We start from the raw sequence: 16,880 nt of genomic DNA on the forward strand, positions 1-16,880 counted from the left end.
AAAAGCAGACAAGATATTAAACTCTTCCATTTCACAAAATTATCTGAGTTCAAGACAACGGAACAAAGTCTTAAGTATACGTGAGAACTATGAAGGGGAATAACTTTCTCCGATTTTGTTAACAGACTCCTCAAAAAGGATCTAGCGCCATTGGCCCCTGTCTCTTACTTTTCACTTCCAGGAAGATGACCTTGTCCATAGGAACTCCATGAGGAATAACATTATCTACTATTCTCTGGCTGCAACGGCATTCTTGTTTCTCATCTCAAGTATGAGAAGGTTATACCCGTTTAACAATCTCCAAGGGATGCCAAGGGTCTCTTTAGACCTTCGTCTGTCAACTCCTAGCCTTCCTGCAGGATCCCCTCTCCAGAGACTGCCAAATTGTTATATAACTACTATAGTTTCCTAGAAGCAACCAGAACAAATAACACTCCTCATATAGAGAAATAATGCAACTGATCCACCAAGAGCAAGTGCATTTGATACTGCCTTTTTTTTTAATAACAGAGGAAGCTACAATGTGCAATTCATAATTTACTCAGTACCATCATGACCTTGCATACAGAATTATTTCAATTTATAAAAAACTAAGGGCATAGCTAGTCATCAGAAAAAAACCGCTGACTCACAAGACTATCTGGGACCCAAGCCTCATTATACCATGTTTCATTCAACTGAGTTAGATAGAGGCCAGGATGGACTGTCGACAGAAAGACAAGGAAAAAAAGAGTGTTTCAGTAGGGAAATTTCTAGACTTTGAAGTCCTGTTTTCAAATACATAACCACTTTTCCAGCCATATGACCTTACACTAGATAAAAAGTCCATCTGGAAAACAGAAGTCATATCTGCCCAGTCTCAGCCTCACATGATTGTCAAGAGATCAAAATGAAAAGGTTATCAGGTGTGAAGACACAACGCAGTCGTCAGGGTTCCACACCAGTAATCACAAATTCTTGGTATGCCCAGACCATGCAAGTGATGGACACACGAAGTGAATCACCAGGCAAAACACGCCCTATCTAAAGGCAGCCCAAGATGCTCCTCCATGAAAACACGGGCCCAGTATCGTCAAAGCTTTCAGCTTCTCAAAAGAGGCTGAAATCCAAACTTTTTATGCCAAGTCCCCCAATTTTTAAATGCTGGCCGGGGACGCAGTGAGCAGGGCTGCTCCCCAACCAGCTCTGGGTCTCCCCTTTGGCAGACACCCCCAGCCTGTACTTCGGACCCCTCTGCACTTGGTGGGACGATGCTCGAACTCCGTGAGGTGAGTTCAAGGCCACTCCGGGACTCTCGTCTCTCTTGCTGCCACATCGAGACACTGGCTGCTCTGTCAGCCGCAGTGACTGTGGCCGCAGAGCAGCCTGAGGGCCACCAGGGTCACATAGCATCAGGAGGAAAACGTCTTCATTTTTCTCAATCCCTGCTGTGTCTTGCATATCTGTCACTTCTTTTTCACCCTCCCCCCTCCAGCCCGTGGCACTTTTTATTTATTATTATTATTTTAAGCTTTGATGACATAGCACAGCAGCAAGATTACACTAGGAGTGTATTATGATATGACTTTTTCCAATGGAGCCTTCCGCCTTATGACACCTCAGGCTCTCTGGACTGTGCCCCCCTCCTTGCCACTCACACACAACTGCACTGGCTGCTGTGTCTCTCCCAGCAGAAACCGCACGACGTTAAAGGCGCGTTCCACAGGTACCAGTAACAGCAGTACGAGCTCTCCGTAACTACGGGTCTGGAGTCAATACTTCCAAACACCAGTAGATTCAGGGTGGGGAGGGGAATGGGTGAAGGGGAGCAGGAGGTACGGGCTTCCAGTTATGGAATGAATAAGTCACGGGGACCAAGAGTACAACACAAGCAATACAGTCACAGTGCCATAGTAGTGTCCCAGGGTGACAGATGGCACCTGCACTCGCAGCGAGTGCAGCAAAATGGACGGAGAAGTTGAATTACTTTGTTGTACATGTGAAACTAACATCACGTTGTGTGTCGATTGTCCAATTTTTTTGAACAGTGCTGACGTGAAAACAAAACAAAAAAAAAAAAAAACAATGCCGGTAGACTCTTAGGAAAATTTTGATTAATTTCTGCAGCTCTTTCAAATGCAACCATTTCACCACCAGGTGTGGAGGTCACTGACACGTCCTAATAACCTGTCTCTTTACTCATAAAGCAATGAATTTAAACTTTGAAAAAGCAACCAAAAAGCACTGTGCAGACCACCTCCGTCATGAACCACCGTTCTGCAACCTCCGCTCTACGCTAAAGCGAAATATGAGTACTGTTTGCAGTACTGCTACAGTCCTGTCAGTCACTAGGCATCAACCAGCACCGTGAAAGTCATACCTGGCTAAGGACCCAGTACTTTCTTTTCCTTTGGGATCTTTCAGCTCCAGACTTACATTCACCATATCGATGAGGAAGCACATGCACGTGTACACTTCTCCACTGAGAATAGTCTGCAAGAGGAAAACGCCAGTCTGAAAAGGGGGTTAAAATGCCAAGACATGAATCTGCTTGTCGTCCCACCTGCTCTCCGCAGGTGAGGGAGAGCGATCCACGCACGAGGTGGCCATCGGCTGGGACTGTGAGAGTTAAGAGTTGCAGGACGGCGCGAGGTCTCACTTACGTGAATTCTTGGGTCTTGTAAATCATAAGGCCGCATAAATTCCTCTATGGGCTCTCCGAGGTTGTTCTCCAGTAAACCCCGGATCAGCTTGTATTTGGACAAATCCAGGGAGCAGTGGACTGAGGAGAGGCTGCCATGGATAGAAATGTCTGGCACAGTATGACTTATTTCTCTGAGGAAAGAAAAAAAGTCACTTTGGCCAACAAATCAGTAACTTAACACTGACAAAGCTCACACCCAAACACAGGAAGGAGCTAAATGTGCCCGCCGACGTTATCCATCAGTCTGTTTCTAACTTCCGATAATAAAACTTTCACGTGGCTCCAAACAAACCAGGTAAGCACAACTGAGTGTCCTGCGTCATCTACAAAGAGCCCCTTTCCTCTCAAAATACGCACTTAACAACGTCCCCAGATCCAAATTAGCCAAGTAATCGATTAATAAGGAAAAAGATCTCATGAGACCCAGAAAGAGCTCTAGTGGGAGGCAATAAAGAAATGGCGAGCTCTTCACTTAAGTCTTCAGACTCTGTGATAACTAAAGGCAGACACCAGGGTTTCAGACGGAGCCCAGATGGGACACCAGGATAAACTCTGAATCCGTCACTTATCTCTGCTGAGACGGGCAGGAGTAGGGCTGAGATGCCCGGATCTGGGGGTAGCATACCTCGTCCCCACACTGAAGAGCTGCCCCCCACCCTCCCAGGGAGAAGTGGGCCCCATGGATGCTGCAGACACCACACTCGGAGTACCGAGAGGATAGGGATTCGAAGGAGAATGTAAAAAATAACTTTGCAGAGAAAATCTATTACCCAAAAAAAAAAAAAAAATTGGAAGGGACTACCGGGCACCCTCTCAGCTCCCTGTTTCTGTGGCGCAAGCAGCTGAGAGGGTCTCTCGTACTGAGTTATCACTGCCTGTCGGGGCTGACGCTATAATCACCTGCACATAAACACGGATGGAAGGGAAGCGGGTCAAGTTTACATAATCAGAGTAACGAACCATGTTTTTTGGGGGGTAAAGCATTACTTGAAAAGAAAACAAAGTGTTCCATTTCTAAATAACGAAGCTCCTCCTAACATTGCTCGGCCAGGAAAACCAGAGAGAGCCCATGCCAAGCATTAACTGAGTGCCAGCCAGGGAGCACTCAAATAACAAGTAAGAATAAAACGCAAACATCCCAGAGAGAGCAGCTACACGGTGTCAGTGTCGTTAATCCAGAGAGAAATAAAAAAGAGCATTAAACGGTTCTCCCAAACCCTAGAACCCCGAAGGGAGTGGCCAAAGAAGCTTAAAATTGCACTCCCCACAAGTAACCAGACTGCTTGCCAAAATGCTGCCAATGAGAACGTCCTTCCTTACTTGACGGCCACATACCGTCTTTGCCTGTCACAGAAACGCCAAGTATTGCTGCTTTCTCCAAAACGAATGCCCCAAACAGATAGCGATCACACACGGGGCACAGCAGCTCCTGTCCAGGCTCATGGTCCCCAGGCCACACCAGGGGGTGTGCACCCGAGGCTCGGCCCTGAGACCCAGGTTCCGCTCGTCTCTGGTGGGGTCTGGGAACATTCATGTTTAAGATGTTTCCAGGGCGATCCCACAGCAGTAATGACAATGAAGCGATGCTCTAAACTGCAGAAATGAGCATCCCGTGCTTGAGGCCAATGAAAAGGTAAATTAGAGTCAGCTCATTAGCCTTTATGGAGTACTTTCAGATTGCTTAATGGAGCGAAATGGGCAGAACGGCAGCTCAACAGTTATTCTGATTAAATGGAGCTCCGGGCTAAGTAGCAACACCAGGTCCAGAATCTACTGTGCTTGGGACATATAATCCAAACGTGACCTCTTCCAAAATACTTTCCTTGCATCACCAGCTTCCCACGTCCACCAAAAGCCATGCTACACTCGTGCCCCTTCGTCTTCATTTCCAAGACCCCAGGGGCAACCCCGTAACACAGTCTCTAACACTGAGTCAAACTCTAAATTACAATCACCTTCTAATTTGCCTTCTTATATCCCTGTATCAACACAACATAAGCTCCATAAAGACAGGTTTTTCTTCCCGTCACTGTACCCCTCACGTCTAGCACACAGCTGGGATTCAATAAACATTTGCTACATGGAAGAAATAAGTGAACACCTATTCTCTTCCAAACTTACCTTCACAGCACTGATTGCCAAGTTATTAAGATACTACCTAAGACAGACAATTATTCAGATGTAAACCACTCACTTGTCCAAATTCCTTTCCACCTGCAGTTTCAGCCGACAAGGCTCAGTTAGGAGACTCCCTCCTGTCTGCCGCACGGAATAGGAAGGGAACACCAGATCTCCACTGCTGTCATCTGAGGCCTTAGAATACTCTCGTGGACGTCTCTCTGCAGCAAAGATGTCCATGTCTTGTAGGTCCACGACAATGCAATCCAGCAGGCAGACATGGTCTTCTACATGGACCCAAGGAAAGAGAGAGAATGAAGAAAGTAAGACCCAGAGTGGAGGGAACCTGGGTGGCTCAGTGGGTTAAAGCCTCTGCTTTCGGCTCAGGTCATGATCCCAGGGTCCTGGGATCGAGTCCCGCATCGGGCTCTCTGCTCAGCAGGGAGCCTGCTTCCTCCTCTCTCTCTGCCTGCCTCTCTGCCTACTTGTGATCTCTGTCTGTCAAATAAATAAATAAAATCTTTAAAAAAAAAAAAAAAAAAAGACCCAGAGTGGACCAGCCTTGAACAAAACTAAAAAGGTAAACAAAGTTCATTCTGTCTTTGGAAAACGTTTGGAACTGTCTCCTTCAAAAACCTGAGTGTCCAAAAGTATCCACTCCAACACCAAGGCCCCCCTATGCGGCACTCCTCGCGCTGGACCCTTCCCATCTGCTCCCCTTCCGCAACACGCACATGCTACTGTCCTGAGACATGAGCTGAGCCTAAAGGATTTATGACCGACACGACTGGAGAGCCATCCCTCCCAGGGATATCCTGTAGAGGTCTCATGTAGAGAGGACGCAACTCAAAGGCTTACAAAGTTTTCCAGCACCGAAATTCTTTTCTCCAACAAATATGTCATCATTTCCGCTACCACTGATCTCATCCAAACCACCGTCATTCTGCCTGGCCCCCCAGAAACTGCCCCCCAGTATACCTACGCCATTCCCTCTGGCCCTCACAAAACCATTCTGCCCGCAAAATACCCGAGTAATCCTTAAAAAAATAAATGAGACCGTAACATTCTCTTCCTCCTACGCTTTAATGATTATGCTTAATCCAAAGTTGTTTCTATAAACTCCCCCTAAATCCTTATAAAACCCTGCATAGGCCCACTGCCTGCTTTTCCAACCTCATCTCAAGCCATTCTCCACCCTGCTCCTGAAGCCTCAGGCTCACTGGCCTTTGTCTCCCCAAAACTGCCAAGCCCTCCACTACCTGAACAGCCTTACCTATGGCATCACCCTCCCCTCTCGATCTCGATTGGGTCCTCTCTGTTCTTTCTTCCTGCACCATTCCATCTTTCCCAGAACATCTCACGATGTCCACATCGAGGGGCCTGCTTGGCGCCTCTCATCTCCTATGCAGAGTGGCAGGAGCCGTGTCCAACAGCATGTAGTACACAGCAGAGCCGGATTATAACATCAGCGTTCAGCCCGCATCTGATATGTCAGGTTTTCAGACTTAAAACTCATTTGTGCAAATGTTTTTAAAACATCTACTCTGTGCCACTTTTCTCAGTCCAGAACACTATTCCAGGATACAGCAGTGAACAAAACATACAAATATCTTTTCCCCTATGAAGCTTATATTCTAATACAAAATTGTAGATTTATAAATTCTCCACCAAATTAATGTTTATTTAATATAATCCCAATCAAAATCCCAAAAGGGAATTTTTGAGGTAAGTGGGAAGAAGGGGAATGTAACAAAATAATTCTTAGGTTATTTTTAAAAATAATTAAGGGTTTTTGTCCCATGGGATGATAAAACACAGGGAAGGTGTTTCTGAGTGTGTTATCAGAAGCAGAACACACAAAGGAAAGTAACCATGGATCTAGCTATATGGAAATTAAAGAGTTGTACAAGACGAAAACATCATGAACAAAAAAGGCAAAAGAGAAACTGGGGAAAAAATTGCAATATATTTGACAGATAATAGAGAAATACCCCCACTTTACAAAGATTTGAAAAAATCTGTAAGAAAAGAACATGTGAGTAGGAAAATTGGCAAGGAATGTGATAGGTGATCTACTGCTAAAAGAAAATCATCCCAGCATGTATATGAAAATATATCCAACCTCATTAGTGATCAAATAAATACACGTTAAAACACACACACTAAATAAAGAAATATAGCAGTTCTTTGTTTTTTACTATTTTGATAAACACGTGGAAGAGACAGAAGTGGAACTGATCTGGTAGAAGGGGGTAGGGGAGGGGGTAAAGGGCTTCAGAGATTACTTAGGGTCATCACGGAAGCCTAAGGATACACAGAGCAGTTTGCAAACCACTACTTTAATCCCATCTTAATCACAAACGAATTCCAGAAACAAACAGCAAACCGGAAGGAGAAATACTGTTCGGAGAGAGATCTTTCTATTGATCTCTAAAACATCCCAAATCATTTCTGAGGCATTTGCCTACCTTCCTCCTACTCATCACTGTCCTCACAGCATCAGCCCAAGGTCACAAGTGTCAGTGGCACCGTGTGCGCACCGCCCCCATGTTCCACACCCAGTACCTATAGAGACTGATAGACAGAACCACGCAGGGTAAGGATTTGGCTCTGCGGTCAAACTGCCCAAGTTCATAGTCCAACTCTGCCACTTACTATCTGCACAACCCAGAGCAAGTTAAGCTACTTAATCTCTCTAAGTCTTTGTCTCTTTGTGTGTAAAATGAGGATAAAAATGAAACTCTATAGGGGTGCTGTGGGGTGAAATCCAATGATTTATGGAACAACGTGCCATGATATCTGGCACACAGGAAGTGTTCAACAACCAGCAGTGTGGTGATGATTAGGACAATCTCATTTATTTAACCATCAATCCAACCATAAGACACGTTCCTGTCACCTCTAGGACCACAAGGGACTATAGGGAGTAAATAGTACCTGGTACAGTTAGCCCTTGCATAGAACAAAAGACATGCAACAGCCTCCTCAGTGAGTGTCCCAATCTCTCAAAGCCTGATCACACTGGATGGATTTTTGTGGCGAATCACATTCTGTTTCCCTCTATAACTTATCCTACCCATCACCTACCCAGAATACATTTAAAAACCAAAAGGCCAGGGGTGCCTGGTTGGCTTAGTCGGAGGAGCAACTCTTGATCTTGGGGTCCTGAATTCAAGCCCCACGATGGGTGTAGAGATAAATTTAAAAACTCAAATGGGGCGCCTGGGTGGCTCAGTCGGTTACGCGTCTGACTCTTGATTTCGGCTCAGGTCATGATCTCACGGTCATGAGATCAAGACTCAAGCCGGGCTCTGCACTGGGCATGGAGCCTGCTTAAATAAAATAAGATAAAAAATGATTAAAAAACAAAAATAAATTTAAAAATAAAACAAAAAGGCCAAAAAAATTTATTTTTCATCAAAATAAAAAGCTTCTGCACAGCAAAGGAAACAACAAAACTAAAAGGCAACCTATTGAATGGGAGAAGATATTGCAAATGACACATCTGATAAAGGGTTAGTATAAGAATTTATACAAATTAACACCAAAAAACCCCCAAATAATCCAATTTAAGGATGGGCTGAAGACCTGAACAGACACTTCTCCAAAGAAGATATCCAGATGGCCAACAGACACATGAAAAGATGCTCAACCTAACTCATCATCAGGGAAGTGCCAATCAAAACTACAATGAGCTACTACCTCATGCGTGTCAGAATGGCTAAAATCAACAATACAGGAAACAACAGATGTTGGTGAGGATTCAGAGAAAGGGGAACCCTCTTGCACTGCTGGGGGGAATGCGAACTGTGCGGCCACCGGGAAACAGTAGGGAGAGTCCTTAAAAGATTAAAAATAGAACTACTCCATAATCCAGTAATCACACTACTGGGTATTTACCCCCAAATACAAGAACAATAATTCAAAGGGATACATGCACCCAATGTTTATAGCAGTATTTGCAATAGCCAAATTATGGCAGCAGTCCAAGTATCCCTCAAGTTGATGAATGGATAGAAGTGGTATACAGGACGCCTGGGTGGCTCAGTCAGTTACCCTCTGCCTTCTGCTCGGGTTATGAGCCCAGGGTCCTGGTATCGAGCTCCGTGTCCAGCTCCCTGATCAATGGAGAGTCTGCTTCTCCCTCTCCCTCTACCTCTTCCCCTGCTTGTGCACATGCTCTCTTTCACAAAAATAAATAAATAAAATCTTAAAAAAGAAAAGAGGTAGTAAATATATATATTTATATATATATATAAACATATATACGTGTATATATATTTAATACATACACACATAATGCAACATTACTCAGCCATAAAAAAGAATGAAATCTTGCCATTTGCAAGGACACGGACGGAGCTGAAGAGTACTGCGCTGAGTGAAATAAGTCAGTCACAGAAAGACAAATACCGTATGATCTCACTCGTATGTGGAATTCAAGAAACAAAACAAACAAGCAAAGGAAAAAAGAGAGGGAGAGAGAAAGAGACCAGCCAAGAACCAGATCTTAACTATAGAGAACAAACTGACGGTTATGAGAAGGGAGATGGTAGGGGGTGGGGGAAACAGCTGATGGGGACTATGGGGAGCACTGGTCATGACGAGCACAGGGTGACTACGAAGCACTGAATCACAGCACTGTATGCCTCAAACTAATATAACACTCTGTGTTAATATGCTGGAATTAAAATAAAGCAAAATATTAAAAACCTTAAAAAAATAAAATAAAATAAAATAAAACAAAAAATTAAATTTAGTTACATTTAATTTTTTTAAAAACGCCAAAGGCCAAAATCAGGCTCTCATCTGGAATAACGAATGCATCCTTAAATTCCAGAGAAGACCAGTAACGGGATGGTTCCTATCTTTGCAAAATTGTTACTTACAGTATCTCTGTGGCTACCTAATTGACAATAACATTTTTTCAGAGTTCTTTGTTTTTTTAGAATTAAACAGAATAATAATTGAGTAGAAAACAGACAGCGTCTTGACAGTGACTTGCAAGGATACGGCTAAGGATACAGGAATCATTCCAGTTTTACTATCACCACCTTGTGGCAACCACCTTGACCTTGAGGAAAAAGTCCTAAGAGACAATCTAAACCTCTTTATTCACACTGTGTCTTGCTAATTTAACTGTACTTCAGAAGTCGCCCACTGTTAAAATCTATATCCTGAGACTCTTCAGCTTTCTAAAATAATACCAAAATCAGATTATCACTAAAGCCCTGATACCACTCTGATGCATCCCCCCAGAGGCACCTGCCACAATCTCCTGAACTCCCCACCTTCGTCGCGTGGCTCCTTCCTCCTCTTTTACCTGGACTGCCGGAAAGCTGGCTGGCGGAGGGTGCGGCTTGTTGCCCTTGCTGCTTGGTCGAAGTACTCGGTGCAGACTCACTCCTCAAGCTGCCTAGACTCATTCCAGCAGGAGGCATCATGAACAGCCCCTCGGAATGTGCTCCCTTTGGGTCCTCCATGCTTGTCATTTTCCTCATGTTGTGTTTGGGAGTACCCGTTGGGGATGCTGAAGGCACAGATTCCTGGGGAAAAAGAAAAACAAAATAAAACTAGAAGGCAGGAATGGGGCGACTATATCTTTACTCTCCTGAAAATCCTACCCCAGTCCCTGGGCTCTTCAAAGACTCTATGACAAGCCCCCCAAATCCCAAGCCCCCCAAATCCCATCAACAAAAGGGTAACAGGGTCATGATCTTTCCTGTCATGTGTAATTATCTGCAGAGATGTTACTTATAATTCAACACCTACTGAGAACTATAGCCATCTTGCAGGAATATATTATCTGTTGGCTTGAGATGCCAACTGTTGGTGGTTCAGTCTAGGTCAGACACAGCGAAGGCAGAGCTCTCGGCCATACCAAATGTGTTACTGCTTTGCTGGAGGGGAGGGGCCTGTAATTCTAAGAGAACATATCTACAGCAACGTGGTTCCAAAGGAATGACATCACGGTAGCATGTCTACACTTCCTAGAAGTCACTCCGTCTGGGCTTCATTTCTCATCTCTTCAAGTAACTGTGCAAATGAAAACCTCAGGAGGCTGGCCATTCCTATTATGCTTCTGTTTAAGGGCATAAAAACTAAGGGCAAATACCGAGTAACGTAAATTAATTCTACCGAAAACACGACACGCTTTTCTCACATACTTAGTACCCTCGGTTCTCTGCTAACAGTGGAAATCTTCTTCACCCGAATGATTCAACAACCGACTTTTAAACTTCACCCAAGCCTCCATGCTACCTATCTGCAGGGCTTTGCCACCATCGACCCACTTTCACAGGCGTGCTGCGGGGAAGGGGAAGAACGGGTTTCCCGCCAGCACTGCCCTATGTGTTTACTCCTCGCAGCTCTGAAAAGGCGATGGCAATACTGTTCTTCCCAGTTCTCTTAAGTCCAGTGATTCACAAGTAACAGTCGGAAAAAAAAACAAAAAAACAAAAACCAAGTTCTTACTTTCTGCATTTTTTTTGGAAAGCAAATTGCAAGGTAAATGCTCTTAAATATTTCGACATTAAAAACCTTCCTCCCGGGGCGCCTGGGTGGCTCAGTGGGTTGAGCCTCTGCCTTAGGCTCAGGTCATGGTCTCAGGGTCCTGGGATCGAGCCCCGCATCGGGTTCTCAGCTTAGCAGGGAGCCTGCTTCTCCCTCTCTCTCTCTTCCTGCGTCTCTGCCTACTTGTGATCTCTGTCAAATAAATAAATAAAATCTTAAAAAAAAAATCTTCCTCCTTTCTTAATTTACTTAAACTCTAGAGTGTAGCTGTTGCTCTTTGACTTGATTCATCTCTACATCCTCTCTGTAGTTGGTTTAAATAAATCAATGGCTTGAGGAGATTAACTCAAAGCTTTTGAAAGGCTGACTTAGAAATTATGATTTAAGCGCAGCAAACTGTGGTTGAGAAGAATGAAAGGAGAGCATACGTGAAAGATCCAAGCCCGCGCTCGTTAAGACATGGATTTGTGTAAGACAATCCCAAACACACTGGAGTCGGGGGTGGGAGGGGGGGACTCAAAGGCAAATACCACCCCATCCCCCTACCTTCCCTACCCCTCACCCCCCCCACCCCCGCAAGCTTTGATTTCAGGATTATTTCCTGTTCTTTAACCACTGGAATGCATACTGGACAAACCTCACACATGCAAATACATTGAAGGGAAAATGTAAATGCAAAGTGATTTTAGGTGAAGAAAATTAATTCTTCACTTCATCTAGGCCTAGATCAACCGAGCCTGACTGTGTCTGTGGAAAGGTGAGCTCCACAGACAGGGTTATCTGAACACAAAGACTTGACCAAGCGACACACTCCAAGCAGCCCTTATGGAATTCTACAGAACAATCACTGGCATGTAACGAGATAAAAGTTTGTGGAGGACTTAAGAAAATCAGATCACCAAGAAATTACTGCCTAGAGCCAAAAAAAATTTTTTTTTGGTCCTTAAGAAGGCCTTCTCTAGGGGCACCTGGGTGACTCAACCATTAAGCATATGCCTTCGGCTCAGGTCATGATCCCAAGGTCCTGGGATCGAGCCCCACATGGGGCTCCCTACTCAGCGGGAAGCCTGCTTCTCCCTCTCCCACTCCCCCTGCTTGTATTCCCTCTTCCACTGTCTCTATCTCTCTCTGTCAAATAAATAAAATCTTAAAAAAAAAGAAGGCCTTCTCTAGGCAGGACGGAAGTGACTCGTCAAAGGGACAAAAAGGTAATTAGCAGCTTTCCCAGATTATGTGGTTCCCAAAGACGTGGTTTTTCAAAGTTTTCTTTTTAGAGCATATGAATGTGAATTGACTGCTGAATCCCATAAGGTTTTTCCGAATAACCAGGGGGCAAAAAGCATATTATACCTTGAAGAAAAAGCGATCCTTGTAGGCACTGCCACTTAAAATCAAATCCTCAAAAACAAATACAGGAAAAGTCTTTCATTACAATACTGCAAACTACGTGCTGTCATTCGGCTTATTTAACAAAACAGAAACTCATGTGCAAAAATTTCTTCAAATATTTTAGCAATTCTTAGAGTCTAACTTCTCAGCGCATGAGCCCATATACAGATATAACCAGTACAGAACATCAGGTCCTTTACCTTTTTAGGAAGGGGAGAGAAACAAAAATGGTATTATTCAACCTGATCACTCATTCTGGTTCTAGCTGATTTCTTCCTAAAAAATTTAGTGCTCAAAACAAAAATTTACCACAAACAAAGATACCCCGAGGAACGTACTGTGGGCTCAAAAGACCGTTCCAAAGAAGGGATTCAACTCCCCCTTGGGCAGTTGATGGCAGCACAGCTGGAACAAGATGTTGGAACAAAGTGTCCCAAGGCGACGGTGAGGACAATCTTCACGTGCAAACACAAGCTCTGACACATTTGTTTAATATCTAGTCATGTTGGGGTACCTGGGAGGCTCAATGGGTTAAACATCTGCCTTCAGCTCAGGTCATGATCCCAGGGTCCTGGGTCGGAGCCCCGCATCGGGCTCCCAGCTCAGCGGGGGGTCTGCTTCTCCATCTCCCTCTGCCACCCTCTCCCCCACCCCAAGCTCGGGTACTCTCTCTCTCTCTTTGGTCTCTCTCAAATAAACAAATAAAATCTTTTTAAAAAATCTAGTCATGTTAAGTAGAAATACCTCATACTAAGGATATTTTAGAAGCGAGAACTTCGAGAAGCAGTTACCAATCTTTCTTTTCACAAATGTGTCTTTCTTTTATGTTCTTTAAGATTTTGGTCAGTGAACAGCAAAATGTTTCTCTCTCAACTGCAAAACCAGACTTTCTTCATTAAGACCCAGGTTGCCAGATTCTACCAGGCCTGCTGTTAAAGACCGGTGGAGAATGATTTTATTTTTACTCTCTTAAAAAACCATACCTAAGTGGAAGCCTACTTCTCCCTATCAAAGCAGGGAAGGCCTATCATTCTGGCAGGAGGGCTTCCTACAGCGAGGTCAACAAGCAACCGAGTCCTAAATCATCAGCTCTGCCTGAGGGCCCGACTACGAAGCTGAAGCTGTGAGGTCAATGTGGGGCCTCCAATGCTGAGCACTGCCGCTCGGGCATCACCCTCTGCTCTGATCACTGCATCGGGTTTCTTTGAGTGACTACCAGTGAGGTGATACATGGACAACCCACCCCTCAACCCTTCGTCCAAACACCGTCACTCTCGTCTGAACCCAAGGTTATGACACATGAACATGGCTGCCACGTTCACGCCATCTGTCTGCACCCTTCTTACTCTACCGGCTCCCACTCGCTGAATCAAGTATTTTCAGCTCAGGATGTGTAGCTTAGTAAGAGTGAGTAAATGGATGAGTGAGTAGCAAAACAAATGAAGAAAAATATGGAGACAGTAATTTGAAAACAAAATTATTTGAGTTCAGGTATTACCAACAAATATCATCTCCTGTTACTTTCTGACCAGAGCTGAGGTTCCTGGCAACGTCCTGGTGACAACTAGAACCCTACTCACAGTTTTTCATTTTCTTTTCCTTCTACACCTAGAGAGGCAAACAGTAACTGCTCAAATGTGTATCTTTTCTGTGATCGTCTTTGGAGTTCTTCCCTTGAAAATTATTTTAATGAACTCAGCCACACCCTTTAGAAAATTCCAGAGAGCTACAGGTATGCAGGCCGGGGTCCGTAAGGCACATGGTAGGGACAGCCTTCCCCAGTTGACTGTCCCCACACAGGCCTAATCCTAACAGCGCGGGGTGAAGGCATAGCACAGTTGAGAATGTATGGAAGGCAGACACACCAAGTCTGAGGCCCGTGCTGTACTTGTGACTAGCTGTCTTATCCAAAAGAAATGACCCACCCTATCTAAGTCTCCGTATCTTCAGCTCGAAAAATGGAGTTAATGAAACCAGATACCCCCTTAGGTTGCTAAGGAGAAAAAAAAAAAATGGACAAATATGTAAAGAGCTTAGCACTGGTTGGTATATAAGAAGCATCCAATGAATGTTGACTATTTACTGCTATGATTGCTCCTCCTTCAAAGGCTCTTTCCCTATGTTATTAGCTATTACACTGAAGACGGGCATGACTAGCTACAAATTTCAGTAAGTGCTTTTCTGACAAGCTAAAATGAATTTGTTCTTCATAAGCAAATATAGTGCAAAGCCGCCGTGGAAACCAGCAAGTTTCCATTAAAATACACGCCTCGAACAGCAGGAGCGTGTCCTAAGTTCCATCAGTGTTAGCCTCCCTGACTGCAGAAGTGGGTGGGAGGGGCTCAAGAGACCACCTCCGAAACCGACACCGTGACTTACTACACGAACGTAAAATGAAAGCAACAATCTTCGGCCCAGTCACCGCTAAACATCATCATAAGAAATAAATAAGAGCTAAAGTAGTTTTAAACTAGAAAGCCATATGCTATATAAAATTTTATCATGAAGATATGAACGGCTTCAGATAAACCATGGGCCAAATCCCATCCTCTGAAAAAAGGCAGGTCACGTAAAAAGTTGATCACTTACAAGGTCAGCCTGTGAGAAAAGCATTATACAGACAGAAGGTTGGTTCTGTTGGTTGTTTGCACACAACTGGTAAAGGTTATAATTTACACTATCTCTATTAAAAGGTTAACTGAAATGTCAATAAAATGTCAAAAAAAATTGTTCAAGCCGCATACACCACAAAAGTAACAGCAGCTACAAGTCATCTTGGGGCAACATATGAAATCTACTGGCACGCGAGTAGTTGGACTATTCGAGGGAATGGATATTGATGGCTCACCTTATCTTGTAAGGAAAAGGTCCCAGGAAAACCAGCAAAGAGAAACTTGTTCTTGACCTTCAACTTCCCCAAATTTGCTACGATCAGATTATTTGATCTGGAACTTTCAGGGATAAGGAGAACAGGAGCACCCGCCTCGATATCCAGGAGAACCCGTGAACAGCGCTGGGCTTGGTCTCTCACCTGAAACAGGAAGAAAAATTAACTCAGAGGCTCAGTCAATGCCCTAATCTTATAACCAGACAGCCTCCAGTTCCCAAAAGTTCCATGAATTCATAATTCTAAAACAACTGAAATCACACAGAATATATTCCAGCACCATGGGGTTGCACTAGAAATTGATAACAAGATTTCTAACAAGATTGGAAAACCCCCAAATATTTGGAAAGTAGACTACACGCTTAATAACCCAAGGGTCAGAGACGAAATCGCAGGGAAACAGAAAAATATTTTGGCCTAACTGATAAAAAAAAAAAAAAGGAGCATATTTAAATCTGTGGGACACACTTAAAACAGTGCTTAATGAAAAATGTATAGTATAGTATTAAATGCTTATTTTATGTAAAAGAATAAAGATTAAAATCAGTGACCAAAGTCTAAGAAGCTAGAAAAAGGAAAAGCAAAATGAACCTAAGTAAGTAGAAGGGAAAAAAATAATATAACGCAGAAATCAGCTATTTAGAAAACAGATGGATAATTTTTAAAAATCAATTAAACATTTATTTATACAACACAATACCCAACAACCAGAGACTATACAATCCTTCCAGGTATACATGGCATACTCGTTGAGAATACGTCTGGGCCATAACACGGGCCTTGATTAAGTTAATTATTTGAAAAGACTGATAAAACCGACAAACCTCTAGCTATACCAATCAAGAAAACAAAAATAGTCACTATCAGGAAGGAGTATGGGACATTGCTGCAGAACCTACAAAAAAAAATTTTTTTTAATTATTTTATTCATTTCAGAGAGAAAGGGAGAGAGCACGAGTGAGTGGGAGGGACAGAGGGAGAAGCAGACCCCCCACTGAGCAGGGACCCTGAAGCAGGCTTGATCCCAGGACAGCAGGATCATGACCTGAGCGGAAGGCAGGTGCTCAACCGATGGAGCCAACTAGGCACCCCCACCAGAACTTACAAATATTAAAAAGGGAACCTATGAACAACTTCATGCCAACAAACTGACAATTTAGATGAAGTGGAGAGACTCCTTAAAAAGCACATTCACAGGGGCGCTGGGTGGCTCAGTGGGTTAAAGCCTCTGCCTTCGGCTCAGGTCATGATCTCCAGGTCCTGGGATCAAGCCCTGCATTGGGCTCTCTG

General features: G+C 43.9%; 1 protein-coding gene across 1 annotated transcript in view; it reads right to left on the reverse strand.

Moving 5' to 3' along the window:
- Positions 1 to 16,880, reverse strand: part of VPS13D (vacuolar protein sorting 13 homolog D) — a 254,821-nt gene that overhangs the window by 182,852 nt on the left and 55,089 nt on the right. Inside the window, exons 25-29 of the mRNA XM_080800390.1 lie at positions 15,552 to 15,734; positions 10,125 to 10,347; positions 4,878 to 5,088; positions 2,643 to 2,814; positions 2,360 to 2,472 (exon numbers count right to left, since the gene is read on the reverse strand). Of these exons, the coding sequence (XP_080656516.1) occupies positions 2,360 to 2,472; positions 2,643 to 2,814; positions 4,878 to 5,088; positions 10,125 to 10,347; positions 15,552 to 15,734 (902 nt within the window). The remainder of the gene's footprint in view (positions 1 to 2,359; positions 2,473 to 2,642; positions 2,815 to 4,877; positions 5,089 to 10,124; positions 10,348 to 15,551; positions 15,735 to 16,880) is intronic.

This window comes from Martes martes (assembly GCF_963455335.1).
Source record: "Martes martes genome assembly, chromosome: 4".
Lineage (NCBI taxonomy): Eukaryota > Metazoa > Chordata > Mammalia > Carnivora > Mustelidae > Martes > Martes martes.